The sequence below is a fragment of the Dermacentor andersoni genome, chromosome 6 (assembly GCF_023375885.2).
Source record: "Dermacentor andersoni chromosome 6, qqDerAnde1_hic_scaffold, whole genome shotgun sequence".
Lineage (NCBI taxonomy): Eukaryota > Metazoa > Arthropoda > Arachnida > Ixodida > Ixodidae > Dermacentor > Dermacentor andersoni.
In genome coordinates, this window is record NC_092819.1 from 44,103,863 (window position 1) to 44,124,683 (window position 20,821).

At 44.9% G+C, this 20,821-nt stretch overlaps 1 protein-coding gene across 2 annotated transcripts in view; it reads left to right on the forward strand.

The window, feature by feature from the left end:
• The first annotated feature begins 870 nt into the window (after nt 1-870).
• LOC126521989 (SEC14-like protein 2) overlaps nt 871-20,821 on the forward strand; it is a 35,879-nt gene continuing 15,928 nt past the window's right edge. The window contains exons 1-4 of one of the 2 annotated variants that reach the window (XM_050170755.3): nt 871-1,056; nt 12,706-12,775; nt 17,937-17,980; nt 19,312-19,374. In XM_050170755.3, coding sequence (XP_050026712.1) covers nt 1,003-1,056; nt 12,706-12,775; nt 17,937-17,980; nt 19,312-19,374 — 231 coding nt within the window. In that variant the 5' untranslated portion in view covers nt 871-1,002. Of the gene's footprint in view, nt 1,057-12,705; nt 12,776-17,762; nt 17,801-17,936; nt 17,981-19,311; nt 19,375-20,821 lie in introns of those variants that run through there. The other variant, XM_055066207.1, reaches the window with a different exon arrangement.

A 20,821-nucleotide genomic window follows, 5' to 3' on the forward strand; every position in this document is an offset into this window, starting at 1 on the left:
AATTTTAACTGCAGTAAATTTCGTTCGAATAGTATAACTCCGAAAAAAATCGGGAGTGCCACATGACCACTTTTCCGAGCATTCTGAAAGCGGCCAAGTAGGCAAACGTACCAGGAAAAGTGTGGCGTTATGCAATAGGGCTTGGAAAACGCCACGGCTTTCGAGGTAATTTCAATATCGGAAGCCTGAGCTCGCTAATAACCATTTTTTTTTTTCATTGAACAAATGTAGAGGTGGTTAATCCAACAGCACTTCCCTTGTGGCAATCATTTTGCCACAATTTAGACAGGCATTATAATAATTGACAAGTCTTCTGCAGGAAAGAGACATTGCTCGTTGCTTTCTTTTTTAAACTTGTTCTCTTACCGTTTCTCAAAATGCCCTTCTGTCCAACTACGCGACGAAGATTCAGTTTTCTGGCACAAACGCTAGACCCCGCGCCTCTTGAGTGAACGGCCTTTTCTGCATCTACCTGCCCTCTGACGCCAGCGTCGTCCAACGACTGGACATACAACTCGTAGTCTCAATTATTTGAATAGGCGAGGGTAATCAGAGCGACATGCCAGAACATGCCAACAGAGGCGATGAACCAGCGCGCGCCGCCAAACACACTAACAGACACACAGGGTTAAGTTAGTCACACTTCTCGTCAGGAGGAAAAGAGGAATATCGAACGCTACAGGGGAGCGGCATAAGTCAACCGCAATTAATGCAGCTGATACAGCTCTGCATGAGGATGGCGTGACGTGCCAGTCCGTATGTACATACAGGACGCGGTGGTATATACACGCCGCGCTCTACACACGCGGCGCCAGCGGCATCGTTCGCCCGTGTCGTCACCGGATCGGGGCGGCTGCTCGAGCGCTGGGCGCTGCTATAGCCGGAGGCCTGCTGATAGGATTGTGTGCTCCGAACGACAGTCGACGGAGCGACCGCGGCACAACGAGAGAGCGGGCGCGCCGGCCGAGTCGACGCGTCGGAAAAAGCGAGCAGCCGTTAAGAATGAGCGGCTACCCAGGCGGCTTGAGTCCGCGCCAGCAGGCCACGCTTGACCAGGTGGGCCCATTGAAACTCGCCTGTCATTTCTTTATCACCTTTGACCTCGAGATGAATCCGTGCGCTCCCGAAGCAGTCGCGTGAGATAGTGCATACTGGCGGGCAAATGCTATGCCGAGAACGGTGACAAATTGGCGCTGATTCAGTGTGTACAGGTTTTAGCGCTCCTCTGTCGGTACTGGTTCCTCGGTTTGCATGTTCTTAACGTTAAGTCGTGCGGAGTAACACGCAGCAAACGTGTACGTCGCGTTCAGCGCTCTCCATTCGCGTTTGATTTATTGCTGTTTCGTGAACCGTACAACATTTCTGTTATCCAAAGTGAACTGTAGCAGCGCTATACAACAATATTTGTGGATCGTTGCTTCGCCTTCGGGTGATATTCCCTTAATAACGTAACGAAACCGATGAGTTACGAACTGTGTTTTCGGTTTGTCTTCTGACGCAGTGTTGTTTTTCAATGTTATTGTTCGTTTTGGCTGTTTTGTTTCCTGCAGACAGAAATCATGTTTACTAGTATACGATAACATATATTTGCTGCTGATGCGATTTTATTTTTCCGAGCAAGTGAAACGCATCGGACTGAAGCTAGCTGCTTTCCACCAAGCCATCACGATCTCTGCGGTTAACTCCATACCCGTCCATCGGGTTCGAATCGCGTTTTGTCGCTTTGCCCCGTTTCCGCGCTGTATATCAATCTGTCTCCTTAAGCAGGGAGAACGCCAAAGAGATTTAGGTTTCCAGTACACTTGCGTTCTCTCGCGTGGTTACCTTTCATCGCACGAAGACAATGCGAGTGAAGGCGGTTCTGACATCGCACGCCAGTAGGCGCCGCATGCTATGTGTACCGAGCTAGTAGATCACCTTGGCTTCCTTTCCGTTCGCCTATTATCTACGCCGTTTTCCTGTGCAGTACACAGATGCCGTTCGTTCTGTTTGTCTGACTGATATTTTCCCCCTTCAGCTTTAGGGGTTTGAAAAACAGCCACGCGCGTGCAAAAGCAAATATTCAACTACGTGTATGCGTCTCGTGAGTGCTTGTCAGTATTTGAATCGCGCGCTACTTTTTGAGTGACTGCCTGACTGATCACAAAATCAGGAAGGCGTCCTCGGCACCTCCTTGTGAATTGAATGTCGGCTATGCCGACGTATTACTTTCGTCCTTTCCACTGGGTAGTAGCTACTAAACAACGCGGTAACATCAGCTGAAGGTGCCATTCACTTAAATATTAACGCAATATTCCACCGTAAAAATCAAAGAAACAGTGACAAAAAAGCGCGTGTTGATAGAATCCTCGGAAGCGAATGCAAGTAAAAATAGGATAGACTGCAATATACTAGGTTCGATTTCACTGTGAAGGTTACACCACGAGACGCACCCGAGAAAAAGCTTTCGAACCTTCAATGGCATTCGCCGATTCTTCGGTCCGATCTGCTTATGCTCCAAGTATGGACGCTGCTTGCGGCAAATGACTGAATGTGCTGTTGTAATCACACGAAAACGTGTACGCATATCACTGTGCGTCTAACTATAATCACAGACGCTTTCGTGTACGCGTGATGTTATAAACAATTTTAGTTGACGACATATATGCATCAAATTCCGGCCACGGCGGCCGCATTTCTGTGTGCGTGATGCGAAAACACCCGTGTACCGTACGTTGGGTGCATGCTAAAGAACCCCAGGTTGCAAAACGGTTTTCAATACGGCGTGTTTCATAATGAGGTCGTAGTTCTGGCTCGTAAAACTCGAGAATTTAGATATCTTTAACACATTTTCGCGCATTCTCCTTTATGCGGGCAACCCCACATTTATTTGTATAGCGCCGTCCTTTCGTTAGATATCCTAAGGAGATACACCTTATCCTTATTTCGTCACGGCGCGTTTCATTTTGCATTCTTGTTTTCTTATCACTCCTCGCGCCGACGAGCCTATCTCGACGATAACGGCGGGCCGGCAGCAGCTAAGCAAAGAGCGAAAATAATGGGACAAAAATACATTAAATCATATACGAAATACGGTTACTGAACAATCTTTCTGCTCGGTATGCTTGAACGTGGCGCATATCAGCTTTCTTTTTTCTTTTTCTTTTTTTGACCGCGTAAGGGTGAGTGACATCTGCTTGAGCTTATAAGTTATCCTGCCTTTTTTACTCAGTTATCAAGGTCGGCTTTCGGCCTCCTATGGCCAGCGATAAGCCGAATGACACCAGTTTTCAGTTACGCCGATACGCGGCACTTTTCTCCTCTCCCTATCGAGTGGCTCCCTATCTTGCCCGGCAAACGAGATGCTCGTTAAAACAATACCGCTTTTGGCTTCAGTCCAGAGCTCAAAGGCACTGGGCTGAGGGATTGAGCGCCAACTTTCACGCCTACCGCTGAAACGCGCGACAGAGTTCAGAGAAATTATGCAGGCTGCCCTAAAAGTTTGCAGCCTGTTTGTTTTCGCATGGACGAATGCGGGCCCTTTCAATTCTATGGCCTATACTGCAAAATATTAAACTGCGCGAAGAAGACGGGACGCGAACGGAAACAGACGCAAACGCAAAGCGCGAGCTTCGAACTGGCTTTATTTCGCGAAGGCATGGAATTTATGAGAGATTTCACAGTAGCAAAACAATTAAGGAACAACTGCAAAGAAAACGTGCGCGAGGGAGCAACGAAAATAGCAAGACAATGTGTGCATTAAAAAACGTCGCACTAACCTAATGTGCCCATCTAAGAATTCAATTTCTGTTTTCGATAGTGATAACAAAGATGAGCTAATGCAGCTTTCACCCCGTTTTAGCAATGTGGAATGCCTCGATGACTTCTCTTTCCGTTTTTTTTTTTTATTTTGCCTTCGAAAGAAATAAGGCAAACAGCTTTTGCTGTCGCAGCTCTTGTAGTGCAAAGGGAGATCTCTGCTCGTTCCGGTACGCATGGATCGCTTGTGTTCCTGCGCACGCTCACTGAAACAGCGGCCAGTATATGACGTATGTAGGACCGGCCGCACGACAGAGGTATCTCGTAGATAACATTAGAGATGCGTTTAATGATCTTTGCTCTGATGATTCTTCTTACATGGGCTATACTCCTCTTTCGCTGTAGTCAGTAGGGGGCGCACTTTCTTAAGTTTGCAAGGCGCTGAAGAAGACGCGAATCCCACACCTACCTGCAACCTTCTCAATGTTTTGGGATAGACAGCGCAAATACGGCACGAGAAAAGGTGGTTTCTGGTCCAAGCGTTGCTCTTTCCTTTCGGGAGATATTACTTTTTTTTTTATTTTTGACGCATGCTACATGTGCGGCGAATTAAGTGATGTGGGTAGCCAGCAGACAGCAAAACGCTCAGCCTCACATTTAAAACTAAATGATACTGCGCGTGCAAAGTATTTATGTAGGGCAGAGAGGCAGCTAGATATGATTATGTCTAGCCTTACAACACGCCTTACTTCAATGGCTTATATCACTCGGTGGCTTTTTTTTGTTGTTGTTGGACTCGGAAGAAAGTTGCACAGTCCATCCCGACGACTTGCTACATGAACGGGCATATGCAGTAACAATACAGGAACGATGCTGCTGCGACTCTTCCGCCTAACTCTTATGAGCAGGCCTTAACGAATGTATGGTGGCTGATCGTTTTCAAAACGCAAGGCGTACACAAACACACACGGCTCACCGAAAGTGGAGCTTCTTCAGGAGACATGTACTTAAACATATGTATAGCGGCGCGAACATATATTGTGCTGCTGTTATCGTTCTGCTTAGGCACGTTCCCACGAGAAAAAAAAAAAAAAAGGAAGAAGAAGAAGAAGATAAAATAAAATTAGCGGACGACGTCGCTTAAACAACCCCTCGTAGTCCATGGGAAATCTGATAGAAGAGATACGGTTGTGAAGCGCGTCCTGGGGGCATCTCCCTATGTTTCTCCACAGCTGCGTGTTGCCGTAGAGTTTTAGCTGCGGCTTTTATGGCGTGCCTAATCTTCTCGCGCGAATCAGCAACAATGAGAAGGAAGTTTCACGTCAGTCGCAGCAGCTTCTGGTAGACGCAGATTTTCTTGCATAGTTGTATCCCGGCGCTTTATTGTATATGTCCCTATTCAAAAGCACAAAAAACGCGAAATAATAATAATAATAATAATAATAATAATAATAATAATAATAATAATAATAATAATAATAATAATAATAACGAAAATAAGCATAACACTCTTATTATACTACGCAACCATTCTAGAGTGCTTTAGATGTTCTGTGGGACGACGTTTAGGAGAGTGCGATATCTTTAACGATAGAGTCATAAAATAATGGCAACTGCATGCCTCAATCTTTTCCAAAATGTGCTAGCTTTCATGAATTTATGCGAGAGACGGGGAGAGAGAGAAAGAAAGATTCTGCACTTGTAAAGACACACTGTCAACTCTCTCTATAAAATTCGATATTTAATTGTTCTTTTTTTTTTGCAGTCCACTAATTTCAGTTACAGGGCCTGGCTGCGTCGTTTCGAATTCATTCATGATCCCATTATGTTGTCCCGCGCCAACTTAGTACTGAAACTAATTTCGTTCAGATTGCACCATTCATCATCATCATCAGGCTGGTTACGCCCACTGCAGGGCAGAGGCCTCTCCCATACTTCTCCAACAACCCCGGTTGTTGCACCATTATAGTCGCCTAAGTAAAGGATCTCATGGACTATAGAGTGTGCCACAGCTGTGGACGTACGTGAGGGCTAGCCGAGGCTTTCTTAACCCACGCCGTAAAAGAAACAGCGAACGCGTCACACTGAGTGACCATTTAAACCGGACGGCTATAGCGTGTCCGCTTTCTCCGGTTGGTTCTGAGTAGGCAGACGCGCGCGACAAGATGGCGCCGTGAAGATTTCATCGAAGCGGGTCGCTGTCTTAGCACGCATTATCTCCGAGTAAAACAGCGTTGAAGGGCTGGCGCGTTACAGTCAGTGGTAAACTTACTGCGCAGGCGGAGCATACATTTAAAGGAACATTAAAGGAAAAAGAAAATCATTTGAGCTGCGGTAACACTGTAGCGCACTCGAAGGACGAAGGACACGGGAAGTTGACAAACTTCAGCGCTGACTCGAAACTCCGTTTCTTTCAGGAAAACGATTGCGCATGTAACTTGTCCCAGCTAATTGCACCTGCACCGGCTATCGCGGCCAACTGCAGTGAACATGCGCAGAACTATACGGAGAAATATACATAAAAAAAAAGAACAACAAATATGGAGACATCACGAGGCGTGCAAAACAAGTTAGGCGGAGACACTTTAGACTGCTTACGTGTGGGAATGCGAAATCGTTATATTCCCTTCGATGAAACGCTTTTTTTTTTTCCCCGCGAGTTTCGTGTCCAAGCAAGCTCTCGCCTGCGTTCTAGCTAACTGCGCCTCGGTGTGGCCAAATCGAAACGAGCCAAGCGCCTGAACGCGGTCGCTTGGCCCGCGTGAAGCTCGTAACTCGAAGGACTGTTCAGCGGCAGTCGATTGGACATTAATGATTTTTTTTTAATTTTATGCAGTCATGGCTGCGACGTGACGTGTGCAATGACGCACGCATTAGGCGCACTTTTAGTTAACCAGAACCACGGATGGAAAGCTAGAACGCAGTTCAACGATGCTGATGTCAAATTGCGACCTGCGTCCGATCACTTCATTGAAGCTGCAGTATACGGATCGGGGATGTTCATCGGGCACTCAGTGAACAGCCAACACGGATTGACATGCTAGATAAATCGGCAGCATTGAAAAAAAAAATTTTAATATGTCGTGCCAGCAAAATCCTTGTGGGCATGTTTTATCTTTTGTGTATTGTTTGTTTATAATGTCAAAGCTGGAAGTAAGGTGGAAAAAAAAAAAAGCCGCCGTGGCGTTGATGAAGACTGCTCGGCTCGCAACCCGGAGGCCCGGGTTCGATTTCCACGCAGACAGAAATGTACCAAATTTTCTTTTCAAAGCCACTAATTTACTTTGTTTGCAGGAACCTCCCTGAGAAATGTGTCGTTATTACAAGCATTTTTAATGTGTTTTTACTCTTTGCGTCATCGGCCACTTTTGGTACCATCATTCGGTCACACCGCCGACCAAGACGGGTTTTCGAGTGATTGGACGTATAGTGCTTTCGTATTAAAAAGAAAAAAGCGAATTATTTGCCAGTGGGCACGACAGAAGGCTCACTAACGCATATCTGTGCGCTTTCTGATATGAAAGGCCTCAGCTAGTTCAAGTGTTAGTTTATTTTCTCGTGAAGTCAGCGTTTGTTGCTTAAGTTCTTGTGTCTTTTGTGCGTGCTACAGCTTTACCGTGAATAATTACCAACTCGACCAGCTCTCAGTTATATTGCAATCTATTTAGCCGTGTTAGTAAATTTACATTTTAGGTTACAAAAAGAAAAATCTGGCAAGAAAGAAAAGAAATGGTATTGCAGTGGGAAGACGATGGGTAAGGACGAAAATACGCAAGAACAAAAGACTGGTGGCGACGCCTTCGTGAAGTTCACGCACCAGCGCGCCATGACGTCATCAATTTGGACAGCGTTTGCTGGGGCCTAGTTAATTTTAGATCACTAAATATCGGCAACATCGTATTCTAAGGAAACCAGATACTGAAATTAGAGTATCTCAGTAGTTTTATTAAGCTACAAGGGTAAAAATACACCCAAAAAAGTTTGAAATTCATGACGTCACAGTGGCACACGGGTGCTGGTGTTTCCGCGAGTAATTAATAAACCTTGACCTTCATTTCGTCTCCTTCTAATCAAGGCATTAGTGCGGGAATATAGAGGTTCGTTAGAGCGCTTTATATGTACAAGCTGATTTAGTTTTTTTCAATAGGGTCCGTTTAAAGGGACGATATAAAGCAAGAAGACATCTGTTTCGACTTGAGGTATTTCTTTTTCGAAACTTGGTATCTTCATTCATTTGGCGTAAAGAACGTTGATTATCATACTAAAGGTAATGTAGGGCAGACTTGTCAACACTGAATTTCGTGCGGAAAGCACAGCGCCAGTGCATATAGTTTGACGTCAAAGACTGCATGGTACGTTGTCAAACTTGTGCCGGTTTGGCGTAGCAGAAGGTCTCGAAATTTGCTGGCTTGAGCGTTTGAATCGTCTGGAATACAATGTATACATTTTTTTTACCTATAAACGATTAACGAGATCAAATTTGGCGCTGGCAGAATCCATGGTTGTCAAAGCGAGCTCGCGCGAAAATTTTAAGCCGGCGTTGCCGAGTGACTCTCGTTCTTGTGCCTTTTATGGATTTATAAGCAGTCCGAGTGGTCGTTTCGTCGCCACTTATGGCTCCCGTGGCCACCGCACTGAAAGCTTGTGCGTCGATTCGCCTTTAGGGGTCCATTTCGGAAGGGTTGTTACTATCACGGATGCAGCAGCATTCTGTATGTTCTTTTGCAAACAGCGCGAATAAGGGGACACAGAAAGAGGCACAAGACACAGCGCCTGTGTCGCGTGCCTCTTTCTGTGTCCCGTTATTCGCGCTGATTGTAAAAGAATGTGTTCGCACCAACAAGCCCGGCTAGCCAGTATTCTGAAATTCTGTATGTATTGAGCGCAATGTCGGTGTTCGCACTTTGGTTGCACCGGTGTAGCGTACACACATAGTATAGTGCTCACGAGGGTTGCAATGTGGGCTTGTTGGTAATGCATCTTCAAGGGGAGTATGGTAGTGCGATTCAAAGACGGGACAAGAGAAGACACAGTGTGTGTCCCTTTGTGTCTTCTCTTGTCCAGTCTTTGCATCGCGCTACCATACTCCCCTTGAAGAGTATAGTGCTGGTCTGTTTGTACTCTGCTTCCTTTTTCGTGTTCTTGAAAGCGGAGTATTATAAGCTCCGCTCATGGGAAGCTCGGGAGTCAGTGCTTATTGAGTAGACGTACGCGCAGGGGCCGAAAAATATGTGACATATTGCGCACTGCCATTTATGCTCACCTTGTAATAACTGAACCTGCGCTTATTACGAAATGTTCTTTGTGCACACGTTGAACCACTCCTTTTCTAAAGCTGTTTCGGTCAGAATTGGCAGATTACGCGCGGCCATGGCTGAAGCACCGACGATGAATGCAGCAGTTCATTTTTTCTCGTGTCGGTGTTTGTTGTCGCGGGGAAGAACGGCGTAGCATAAGTGTGCGGAATCATCAGAAGGGAAACGCCTACCCGCGCAGGCGCACGGGTGCACTCTCACGTCACGTGACTTTTGGCTATGCCCGAGGGCACGCCATTTAAGGAAAGTTCTGTAAGTGAGACATCCGAATAGAAAGGGGCATAGTTCCTAAAAAAAAAAATAAGAAACGAAACATTTCCGAATTATATTTTATTTATTATTAATCAGTACAGTGAAGATGAGGTGCCTGCTATAGGCTAAAGGTACGAAGAGCTTGGTCGCTTGACAAGGCCGTTAAAGCAGCTACGCGCACAACACAAGCGTCAGTTCCAGGCAACATGTTTCAGCGCAGTGAGCGGCGAAACCTGCAAAACAAGCTAGACGCTGAGCTCGACATAAGCCCGTTCGTGCTTCTACGCAAGAAAAAAAGAACGTTGCCAAGAGAATCTATACATTACGAAGGCAACAAGTGTTGAGTAATACATCTCAATGCAAATAAAAAAAAAATATGATGAGGAGAACACAATGCAAACATTTGCAAACCACAGTCGCGGGAACACAGAAGCCGATATCACATTTTCAAATGAAACTTGTTTAGACTCTTTCTAAATGTGAACGGGAAATCTTTTTATGTGTGAAATATGTGATGGAACAACTATAAATTAAATTATTCAATTAAAATTAAGCGGGTTCTGTATTTGCAATTTGGATAGTTGTCTGTCGCAGTTTGTTTTGTATTCTGGCTTCAATTAAAGTTTATGCGAAGTTTTCTTTAACTTCAGTGCTATGTAAACAGAGTTTGTGCAGTAGTCGCCTCGTGAAGACTGTTCTGCCAATGAACCGCGGGCGCTTACCCAAGCGAAAAACCTTCACTTTCCAGCGCATCTACATGAACCAGAGTGAGTAGTCAATTTGGCCAACGAACCTCGACGTGTTAAGCACTCGAAAGCGGACGAGCCAGTTATGGAAAGTGGCAGTGACCGTGGCAGCGCCTTATTTGGTACCGCCGACCCACCCTCTTCTGGCAACCCTAACGTTGTCAGGCAGGGGCCCGTCAAGATGACATGCATGAAACCGCGCACGGCGCATTTCCTGCCTGATGTTTACTGCTCTGCGTGTTGTTGTGGAAAAGGAAAACCTAACTTCCTGCGCTGAAGTTTATATTGTAGCTCTTGGAGTGTGTGTGTTGTGTGTGTTTTGTAAAAGTAGGTTAGGTGCGTTGAGTGCAAGACATCGCCAACGCGATATTCTGGCGATTTTCAGTTTTACAGACGAAATATATAGACTGAAGCCGCAGGAGCAACTTGAACAACAGCGAATGTTGTAAAATGTATCACCCGAAAAAAAAAAAGAAACAGCAACAGCAACGTTCCGACTTAATCTGATCAGCAGTTTACTTGTTTTCCACCAATTCAAAAACAAACTTCTGGTTTCGCCCGTTAAAGGCCAATAATTGCAATGGCGAGTGCAATGGCGCCTCAACCGTAGAAAATGGGAAAGTACAGGATGTTTCACTTCGCAATGAGTAGGAGTAAATATTCACACAAAAAAGAAACGAAAGAAAAGAACAAATTGGCGGATTCCGCGCACTGTGGGAATCAATGAAAGCAAAGCTTTGTATATTCTTTGCTTTGCTCGACGTGGCAAAAGTGTTAAACTTCAATTGAATTACGGGGCAGTAGGTAATTCAGTGAATTATTATAATTGTACGTATACATTGTTTACAAACATTCGCGGTATGCGCCCCGTTTCGCTGCGTAGCGAAGACGCCATTGTTTCGCTCGACGCTTCTTTCGGGCCTGGTTGTCCTCGACGGTGAGTGCTTGCTTTGGAGCCATTTTAATGCGACAGCGTTAAGGGTTAAGTTCTGAGAATACTTCCGGTTAAGCCCTCTGGAACAACACAATTAACCATAGCCTATATATTTTTAGAGCCCTCTAGCTGGCACATATTCTGCTGTAGAGTTGGAGTGTTCGACAAGGGAATTTTATAGTCAAGTGCAACAACAACAACAACAACAACAACAAAGCCCACGCATGAGCTCGATGCATGTCGCAGGTTCTTTACATTTGAACACATCAAGAATATGTGCCTACAGTATACTATGCGACAAAATACTCCTTTTTTGGCTAATATGACTGTCAAAAATACTGGACAGGAAGTTTTGTCTGGGGTCTTGAACACGCTGCTGCCACAGATCGGATAAAAGGGCCTATAGCGTGCCTCGCTTAGTGGTGTGTAAAGATGCGGAAGAAAGGCTGATACGCATTCGGCGTTTGTACTACCGGCATCGGATATACCATGTCCTCACTCGGCGACGACGTGTGGAGAGCGAGGCACCAAGTCGAAACGCCAAGGACTAAAGGGCCCCCTGCTACATTACGATAGGTACAGGAAGTGACATGCATCAGTGCCGTCACATGAAAAAAGAATGCTGGCTCTCCCGTAATCGAGAGTAGATGTTAAGCATGAAATGGCCACCAGCAAAGCAGGTTGGTTGCAGATGATACTGTAGCCACAATCTTAAAATGGGTGTAGTGCATGTTCGCACCGGCGCACTCCACCGCAACATACTGCACCACGCCATACTGTGTACTGGTCCTTATGGACGAAATAGTTTCCTGTCGCAGACAGAACCACATTGGAAGTATCGCCTCGGTTAAACAGCCATACGCGGTGGGCCCGATGCTACCGGCGCTGCCGGCGCTCCGGACGCGCCGCGGACGAGCTCACGGACCGCTGGCGCTGAAAAGAGCACAGGCAACCCTGTCTCAGCGCCAAAAGATGGCAGTCATGTGTATAGTGTCCTGTATCTGCCTTTTGAACTTCGCTATTGAAAGCGACAAATAAAACTTCAGCGTACTAGAAGTTACAGCTTGAGTGATATTGTGAACTAACATTAGGGAGAACTCGGAAGCAATGTTTTTTGCAACTTGTTTGGGAAGTAACTAGCGTATGTAATGCTGTGTTGTCTGGTTGCTCGGATTATCTTTTTTTTGTTCACACAACTTGCCCGGATGTTCTCTTTTGAGTGCCCGGATAGCGGCTCTGGCTTTTGGCCCAAGGTTACTTGAAGGTCGCTGAATTGAAGAACCTATTAAATAACCTTAAATATTTATTATTATTGTTACTATTATGTCAGAAGCGGTAGCTATTACCCTTCTTGCGTGACTACATATCTTTATTTTAATTTCGATAATTAAAGAGACAGACAGACAGACAGAGAGAGAGAATTTTATTTAAGCCCTGAGGTACGCTATTCATATTCATACGCTACTAAAATAATGACTGTCTTCCTCGTGATCTTTGCTCATTCTCGCCCGCTTTCGCGCTTCCCGCCCCTTTCGTCCCCTTCCTCCAGTGCGGAGTAGGCAACCGCAATGTACGTTTGATGACGGGGTCTGTTGCACCTCCGCGCCTTTTCTTTCTTTAATCTCTTTCTCTCTTGAGACGGTTCGCACGAGACTGCGCCTATACACACCTGGTGGCGCAGGTCTACTAACTGGTGTCAGTTTTTTTCTGGGATGTGCAGTTCCGCAATGCGGTGGCGGATGTCAAGAGGCCGTCGGACACGGATGCCTTCCTGTTACGCTGGCTACGGGGTGAGTGAGCGAACGGAGCCATCGAGGGTGCTAACTGCAACTAATTGTTGTCTGGAGTCGATTGAAGCATAACACGAGGGAAAAAAACCATGTCTTGTCCTGCCTTCGTGCTCTCTGTTTTGAATGGGTCAAGGCTTGCCGCACAGAAGATGCACATAGGCTTTGCTGCGATTGAAAACCTTATGCGTCGATTATCCATCGTGCTGGGACTGGATTGGTTCTTATTGAAGATAATTGTTTCCATGTGTAATATGTAAGCTATATTTCATTCTGCTGCAAAGAAACAGGTCCAATATATATTTCAGAGGTTGAATGAATCCTTCTAGAAAGCCGGTTACATTTCTGCGCGAACATTTTTAGAGGCTTGGAGGTAAGCATAGATAATGTTTGTCGCCTATAGATGTAATTTATTGGGGTTTAGTAACATATCAGGTATTTTGCTGGTTTCTTACCGAGCCGCATGCGGCAACAATTGCAATAGTTGGTTAACTGAAATATCTTAACGTCCCAAACGGGCTTGTATGTGGCAAGAAATACTGTATAGGGTAGTTCCGCGGTTTAGTCTTGAGCATTTACTTATCATGCAATGAACCTCGAAACGGAAACGTTTCCGAATTCCTTGAGAGTTCGGCAAGGCTGCAAATGTAGCCCTCGACTTTGTCGTCACACGGGAACGGCCGCGTTAGCGCGTTGTCCAGCTCTCACACTCGTTGAATAATTAGGTCGGCAGGCTTGTTGTTCTTGATTAGGTAGACATTTGATGCAAGGTATTCGTCTGATCGTAAGAAAATACTGTATGGAGAGCCACGTTCAGCCGGACCTTTACACCACAAAAGCAAAATGCACATATATCATATATCACACATCATATATGAAAAATGATGTCTGTTTTATGGCTTTCCCCCTTCATCTATTCACACATAAGCACGTAATTCCTTCCAATCGGGCGCGATATTGCTGCATTCATTGCTGCATTGTAATTTACAGCGCTACTCACCGTGTTATTTTGATAATGAGATCGCTAGAAAGTTGGCAACTGTTCGAATCTGACATTTATCTCTTGCCTCTCAGTCCCTAGCTAAAGTAGGACAGGCGTAATCGGATGTCCCCGGAACTGATAGTTGTTCATAAGTGGAATTAATTACAGCATCGATGTGTTAATGTGCGGGCTATAGAGAGCTTTTGAGAGAGGTTAAAAAGACAGCAAAGAGCACGTCCCACCGGCTTCTCATCGGAAACAAATGCTATATATATTGATAATTTTAGCAATCAGTTGTTTATAGTCACACTATCAAACATCGAGGCTCCTCCGTGTTTTTCACGACTGCACTGAAATTGCATGTTTCAGGAAGTCGTCTCTTTCAACGCTAATCTACGCTGGAATGAAAGTCAAAAACATGAATTTAGCCTTACAAAAGCAAGAACGCTCAATTAAAATAATTTATTAAGGCTAATCGCACGGCATAACGAAGGATTGGGTAAATTTCAAAACTACAGGACCCATATTCGCAGAAAAAGCTCTTGCACTAGAATTGTTTGTAAGATCAAATCTCAATCATTCCTGATGCTGGACCTATTAGCGTAGGCGGCCAGATAATATCAAAGCGCGCACGAACGAGCAGCTCTGTGAATACGGCGTCAGGTCTTTCGGGCTGCTAATGAACTCTTAGTAAACAAGATTAACGGCTAGAAGCATTTAGGAAATAAAAAGAGTGTCTAACATTTTACCAGATGTCTTTTCTGAGGGTGATGAACGGGACAAGGTAAAGAGGCGCGCTGTTTCAAAATGAATCAAGCCCCCCAACGTCGGTAGTCATTGAGCGAGCGCTAATGTCGAATCACAAGCTGTGTCAAAGGGGTACCGATTACGTCATTATTAATGTTGTAGTCATTAGATGCTTGTAATGTCTGAATCACATTTGTCTAGAGTGGTGAATCGACCTATTTGGCTGCCATCTTCCTCAAAAACAAAGAACATTGACCGACGCCTCAATGAGCCCACGCATGTTCATGTCGCATGCTAGGTCCACGCGCTATATAGGACAACTATATGCATAACTTAGCAGCAGCCATCGCGATGTCGGAGCTGCGGACGCTGGCGCAGTACAAAGGCGGCCCATCGACCACTCTAGACACGTGTGATTGCGACCGCACTAGCGTTTATAAGAACTACAAGACGAGGCGACGCATCTTAACCTTGAGCAGGCCAAGATGCAAGGAAAACGGAAATGCATAGACGCCTACCCCGCGCACGACTCCGTCCCAAGGGCGATTACAAATAAGTGTAGCAAAAAAGAAGCAGGCGTACATACCTTTGTCCCCAAACAAACTCGTCAATTGCTCTGGCCGAATGCCAGGCCATGTTTCCACCCGCCGTGGTGGCGTAGTGGCTACGGTGTTCCACCATTAAGCACGAGGTCGCGGTATCGAGGTATCGCATCTATGTCCTGGCATGTAAAATGTCAGAACGCAGTTAATATTATTATATTTTTGCCAGGCCATGTTTAGAGATGATCCTCAATCAGACAGGCGCGGACGGTGAAGAATTTCACAGAGCATATTTTAAAAAATATGAAATGAAAGGGCAAGTTGGCAACATTATTGATATTGACGTTGGCTGCTCCTTTTCGCAGGGCTAGCAAAACAAAAGCACAAACAAAAGAAACATTATTTAAACAACTTTTTTTTCTTTTTTTTTTTGCGCAAACAGACAGGGACAAAGAAGAGGGGCAACACAAGGACGAACGCTTTCCATCCGGAAACATTTTTTTAAAGCGCTCGTCCTTGTGTGGCCGCTCTTCTTTGTCCCTGTCTGTTTGCGCAAAAAAAGTTGTTTAAATAATGAATCTGTTCCAACTAGGCCGACTCGCAGTTATGCAACAAAAGAAAGTGTTATGCACGGGTGACAGTCAAACAAAATACGCACATTTCCAATGTTCTGCTCATAGAAAAAGGTAAAAGGACACTAAGTGACATACACAGTTCCGTGAACGAATGAAAGTGCAAAAAAAAGGTATGATAACGCAACGCGCACGTAAGTTCATTTCACGTGTTCACAAGACACATAGCGGCACGTACATAAGAACAATGTAATAATGAGGTCGAACAGGATACGTTTATTAAGAACTCCGTATAGTTATTTTTTAAATTCAGAGCTCACAAGTGCTCTTTTCTGTATGCTTATTGTTGGTCATAGACCAAGTATTTTTTTTTTCAGACTAGAAAGTGTGCGTTCTAACAATCGTAGCGTGTCGCGGGCACTCGAGAAAGAGGTGTCGTGCGTTTACGTCAGCGTGGCCACAATGGCACTGCGGACTGGCGACGCATTGAATTCTTTATGAAAAGTGACGCGTGAATTGTGCGTTTTGCCGCAGACGGTTTGATAAAATTACAAAGCTTATACCGTCGGTCAGTTTAATGTTAGACTTTATAAAGAATAACAATGAGCACTTTGATTTCTGATCAAACCAGGTGGTTATGCTAAGTCGACAGGACATCTATCTCAGCAACAGTCTGATTTCACTATGAATGAGATGGAGGCTTATTGTATTATCAGTTTCGTGCGCCTGTTTCGCTGCAGTGGTTACACGAATAATTCAATGTGCTGGAATACACTGATATGCTGTAATGTGATTTCTTGTGCTGCCTTTTGTGTGTTCCTTGATTATTTCATATTCGCAATGTGCTTGAGGACAGCTTGGGAATCGCTAAACATAGGCCCCTTTTCTGTGATTTACACTGATTCTATGAAACACAAGGCAGAAGGGATTGCAAATACCCCGGGCACTGTAGATGACGTCCCGCGGGTTAGTCTAAACTTTTGTTCTAGCGTTTAGTTCTAGGGTTGCTACCCCAGTGTAGGGTAGCAAACCGGGTGATCGTCTGGTCGATCTCCCTGCCTCTCATGTCCTTACTCTCTCTCTCTCTCTCTCTCTTTGTTCTCGCTTCAGGTCCGGTATGATGAATGCGGATGCAGGAGAATTATTTTGGTGCGATCTGTCCGTATACATAAGAATATACTGCCTATATAAAGAATGAATTTGGAATATCGCAAGCTGCTGCGAAGCTACCATGACCATATCTCTCTTGCGTGTATGGGACCATCGACTGATAATTATATCTTGGGTGTTGTTGTCAGCATCAAAGGGGATAACTAAGATTCCTCCTGCATATTTAAAAACTGTAATAATGGTTTATGATCCTGAATTTAGCCTTACTGATTCTTCGCATACTTCTTGACTGAATCCTGGTATGAAGAAATGATTACTGTTCGGCCTTCATAACCATAATGACCACGTTACCAAGAACGCCGGAAAAGAAAAAAAAAATTGCGTCTGAGTTTTTATTAGACCTAGTACAACCTATCAAATTAGAACACTTCATATTTGGAGTGCTGTAAGCATCCAAAAGGCTGCGGCTCCCATTCTCTACATTCTGGGTATCACGCGCTTGCTACAATGCAGTGTTGCTATATAGAGCGACCCGTTATCGTTCCTGCTTTTGGAGGATGTTTAAAAGCCGAAGCTTGCTGGGAATGTGAGTGGTACATTGTTAACGCCCCTAGCAACGAGTGCGCTGGTTCAGGACATCAGCTTACATTCACTCTATTGCTGCTAAAAGAAGCAGACTGAACAATGATAACAGAGAACAATGGCATGCTTATTTCGGTTTCGTATTCGTATTTTGAGTCCTTAGCGCCCAATCAGGCAAGGTCAGTACCCTACTACTGCATTTGCCGTGCCATGCGTTTGCAGCCTAGACTGAACGTGATGAAGGCAAAAAAACGCAGTTAAGTAACATTTCATTTCACCAGAGAGCGTACGATCAAGACTGATGACCAAAATGCAAAGTCATGCTGGCAGAGTGGGCTAACCGCGTCGCGACCACATTGCCTCCACGCTAGCTCCTCTGCCAGGGTCTCAATAACTAATACGCCTGTAATAAAGTTTACTTCTCTCTCTCTCTATCTTTCTCTTTCTCTCACCAGACTGCAACTGGAGATAGGTTTATGAGCACGCGTCATAGGTAGGTTGATACGTGCAAGAAAAAAAAAAGAGTTAGCATGTTTGCATAATTTCTGATCTATACTTACGATTGCGCACGTGTCTGCAGCAAAAATCCTAATTCCCTACTGAACTCGCATGTGCCGTACCAAACCTAGCACGGGATTTCGATGTGGCCAAGGCGGAGCGGATGTACCGTCACGTGAGTACCAGTATCGATTTACTCGATTAACAATGGTCGATGAAAGAATGCGTAAGCCTGAAGCGAACGTTTCAATAACGAGCCTTGCCCTGGCAAGGACAGGTACCCTTGTAGGAACGTTAGCTGCACGTTGAGAAACTTCCTTGTTGGAGCAATGTTAATCACTTAAAGTTTCCATCTTCCTGTGAACGTCTGTACATATGCATGAATAATTACAAACTTTACTCCGGCGACTGCGTAACACTGCCAGTTTTATGAAGAACCCATGGGCCACATTCAAGTAAACTTTCTTTCTGAAGAACTGTCTCATTTCACACTGCCTTTGTTAATAATACATTTGCTATCCCCTTCCCCTTTGGCCGACTTTTACCAACAGCTCTTACATGCGAACAACTTTGCACATTTGATAGGGAGCAGTGATCGGTTGGGAGCAAAGGTAGGGAGCAATGATCGTGCCAGAGATGCTCATATCACAGGGCGTATGTAGTGCCACAAAGCCGCACACGGTCTATAAAAGGCGCCGTCGAGGCTGTGCAATGTGCTCCTGAAGCGTCTGTTCACCATAGTTTTTGGGTTCATCCCCTACTGGGACACGGTCACCGTGGCCGGGCAACAAACGCGTGACCTAGAGATGCTTCTATAGGGACCATCTGGCCACCCAATTTAAGGTGAAGCTTTAGCTGAAGGCCCGGTCTAATTTTTCTACACAAACAGCGATGAAGTGCAGAGATTACCTGTTCAGGCAACCGCTGATCCAAATCGAATTAGATCAGCTGAAGTTTTGAAGGTAAATTCCGGTGATATCGGAGAAAGCTGACCAAGGCAGAGCAGGGGCGGATTTCCTCTACCCTTCCGCCTTCCTTGTGTATGGAGCTTCTTCGCACGTACTGCAAATATTGCACTTAATTAAATGGGTCTACAAAATGCAACATTGATGTACCTACACGGAGCGCTTTCGGGGCAAACCGCTTTAGTGTTAGGCGTCATTGCCTTCCCTTGCTTTAAAGACTACGAGAGAAAGGTATCTAGTCAGTAACGAGACTTGGAACCGGCCAGCCGACGCGAGAATGAAGCTATGAGTTAGATGTAAGCAACGAGATTACGAGATGCCTGCTGTCCCGTGGTGAGGGGAAAAAAAAGTCGATAAAGGGAAATAAGATAGGTTTGCTTAATGGGCTCACGAGACTGTAGCAGCAGCGGTATAGTGTCGTTACCCTCAGAGGGATTCCTGTATTACTTGAAGAATTATAAAGTGCGCGTACGGCTTCACGCAATCCTTCTTTTGTCTCTCTCTCTATCTCTCCATATTTCTTTTTTTTGACGACATGCAGGACCTCAAGTGGCGGAAGGAAAACGGCATCGACGACATGTTACAAAGTTACGAAGCATCCGAGGTATGTACGACTATTTGTTTCATCTTACTCCCTTTATATCGGAGTTATATCCAGCGGCTAAAAGGTCACATTCTTCACAGAAAAAAAAAAGACGAATACATATTTGTACAATGTGCGAATCAATTACAATTCTAGTGCAAAAAGTTACCGAAAGAAAAGCTGTCATCTGAAAGCAAGAAATGAACTCCATTAAATTCGACAACGCTGAAGATGAAAACAAAAGCAAGAAGAGAAAGGAAGCCGCAGATGAAACAAAATATAATACAGATCGCTGAAAAGAAGCACGAATAAGTAGCCGCCAGCGTTACTCAGTCATCTCCGCCTCGCTTCTGGTCTGTCTGATGGATTGTAGCACACACCGCTAATTAAAAAAAAAGAAGACGCAAAGAAAAGAAAATGGAAAAACAAGTAAAGTAAAAGGAAAACGTTAAATTTAGCAGGAACAACCGCGAAATTCCCTACACTCCTTCAGATGGTATAACAGATGGGGTTGATAGAACAGCGATACCTGTTTTTTTTTTGGGGGGGGGTGGGGGGGGGGTGGGGGGGTGGAGTGACGTATTCGTGAACTTCGTGCGTGAATATTTTTTTTTTGTTAAACTGACCAAATGTTGTGAATTCTGCAAAAGAAGAATAAAATAAAAATGTGCCACTAATTGAGAATTATGCTTTTATAAAAGTTCCGGTTTTCTCTCTTAAGTGCGACACATTTCATACAAATAGGTTCTGCGGTTGTTGAATTATTGAGAGCATTTCTGACTGTCACATGTATTTTCATAGGAAAATTGGCGTGGGACCCGAGCTATAGCATCCTCTTAGCGTTCTCAACCGTGCTCTTAGTCTCTCGCTGTCGCGTGTACCGTAGCGTGCACAAGTGACACGTTTTAGACGTGGCAAAGACATGTCATTTGCACCACGACGCTGTTTATCTCATTTCTTATTTCTTTTTGACGGGTTACGAACGCTTGCAAGCTGGTCGATAATTCAAAATATTATAGTTATTATATACATGCAAGAACGTTTTCAACTTCATGAGACATCACCCGCCTTATACGTGTGCCCAAAGTGCGCCAAGTTCGTGAAATGAAGTACAAGATGCCACACACAGGCACAGCCACTGATATTTACAGTTTATTGAACACCTGTCCTCGCCACCACGTCCGACGCCACCCTCACCATACAACTTTACACCGTCTAGACTCGATACCATCTTCTGGGTCAAAGATAATCAGACTGTGGCCACATGCGTTACTGGTACAAAAAGCTATTCGTGCACTGCTGCACTTCTCGAAATGAAGCAGCCTCAGTTACCTTTGAGAGTCCTGTGCATCCTCCTGCCTACACGCAGTGATCACTCTTTTCCTCTTTCATTCCCCCTTTTCATTTACTTCCATTGTATGGCAGCAAACTGAACGCTCTTCTGGTTGGCATCCCTGCCTTTCCTCGC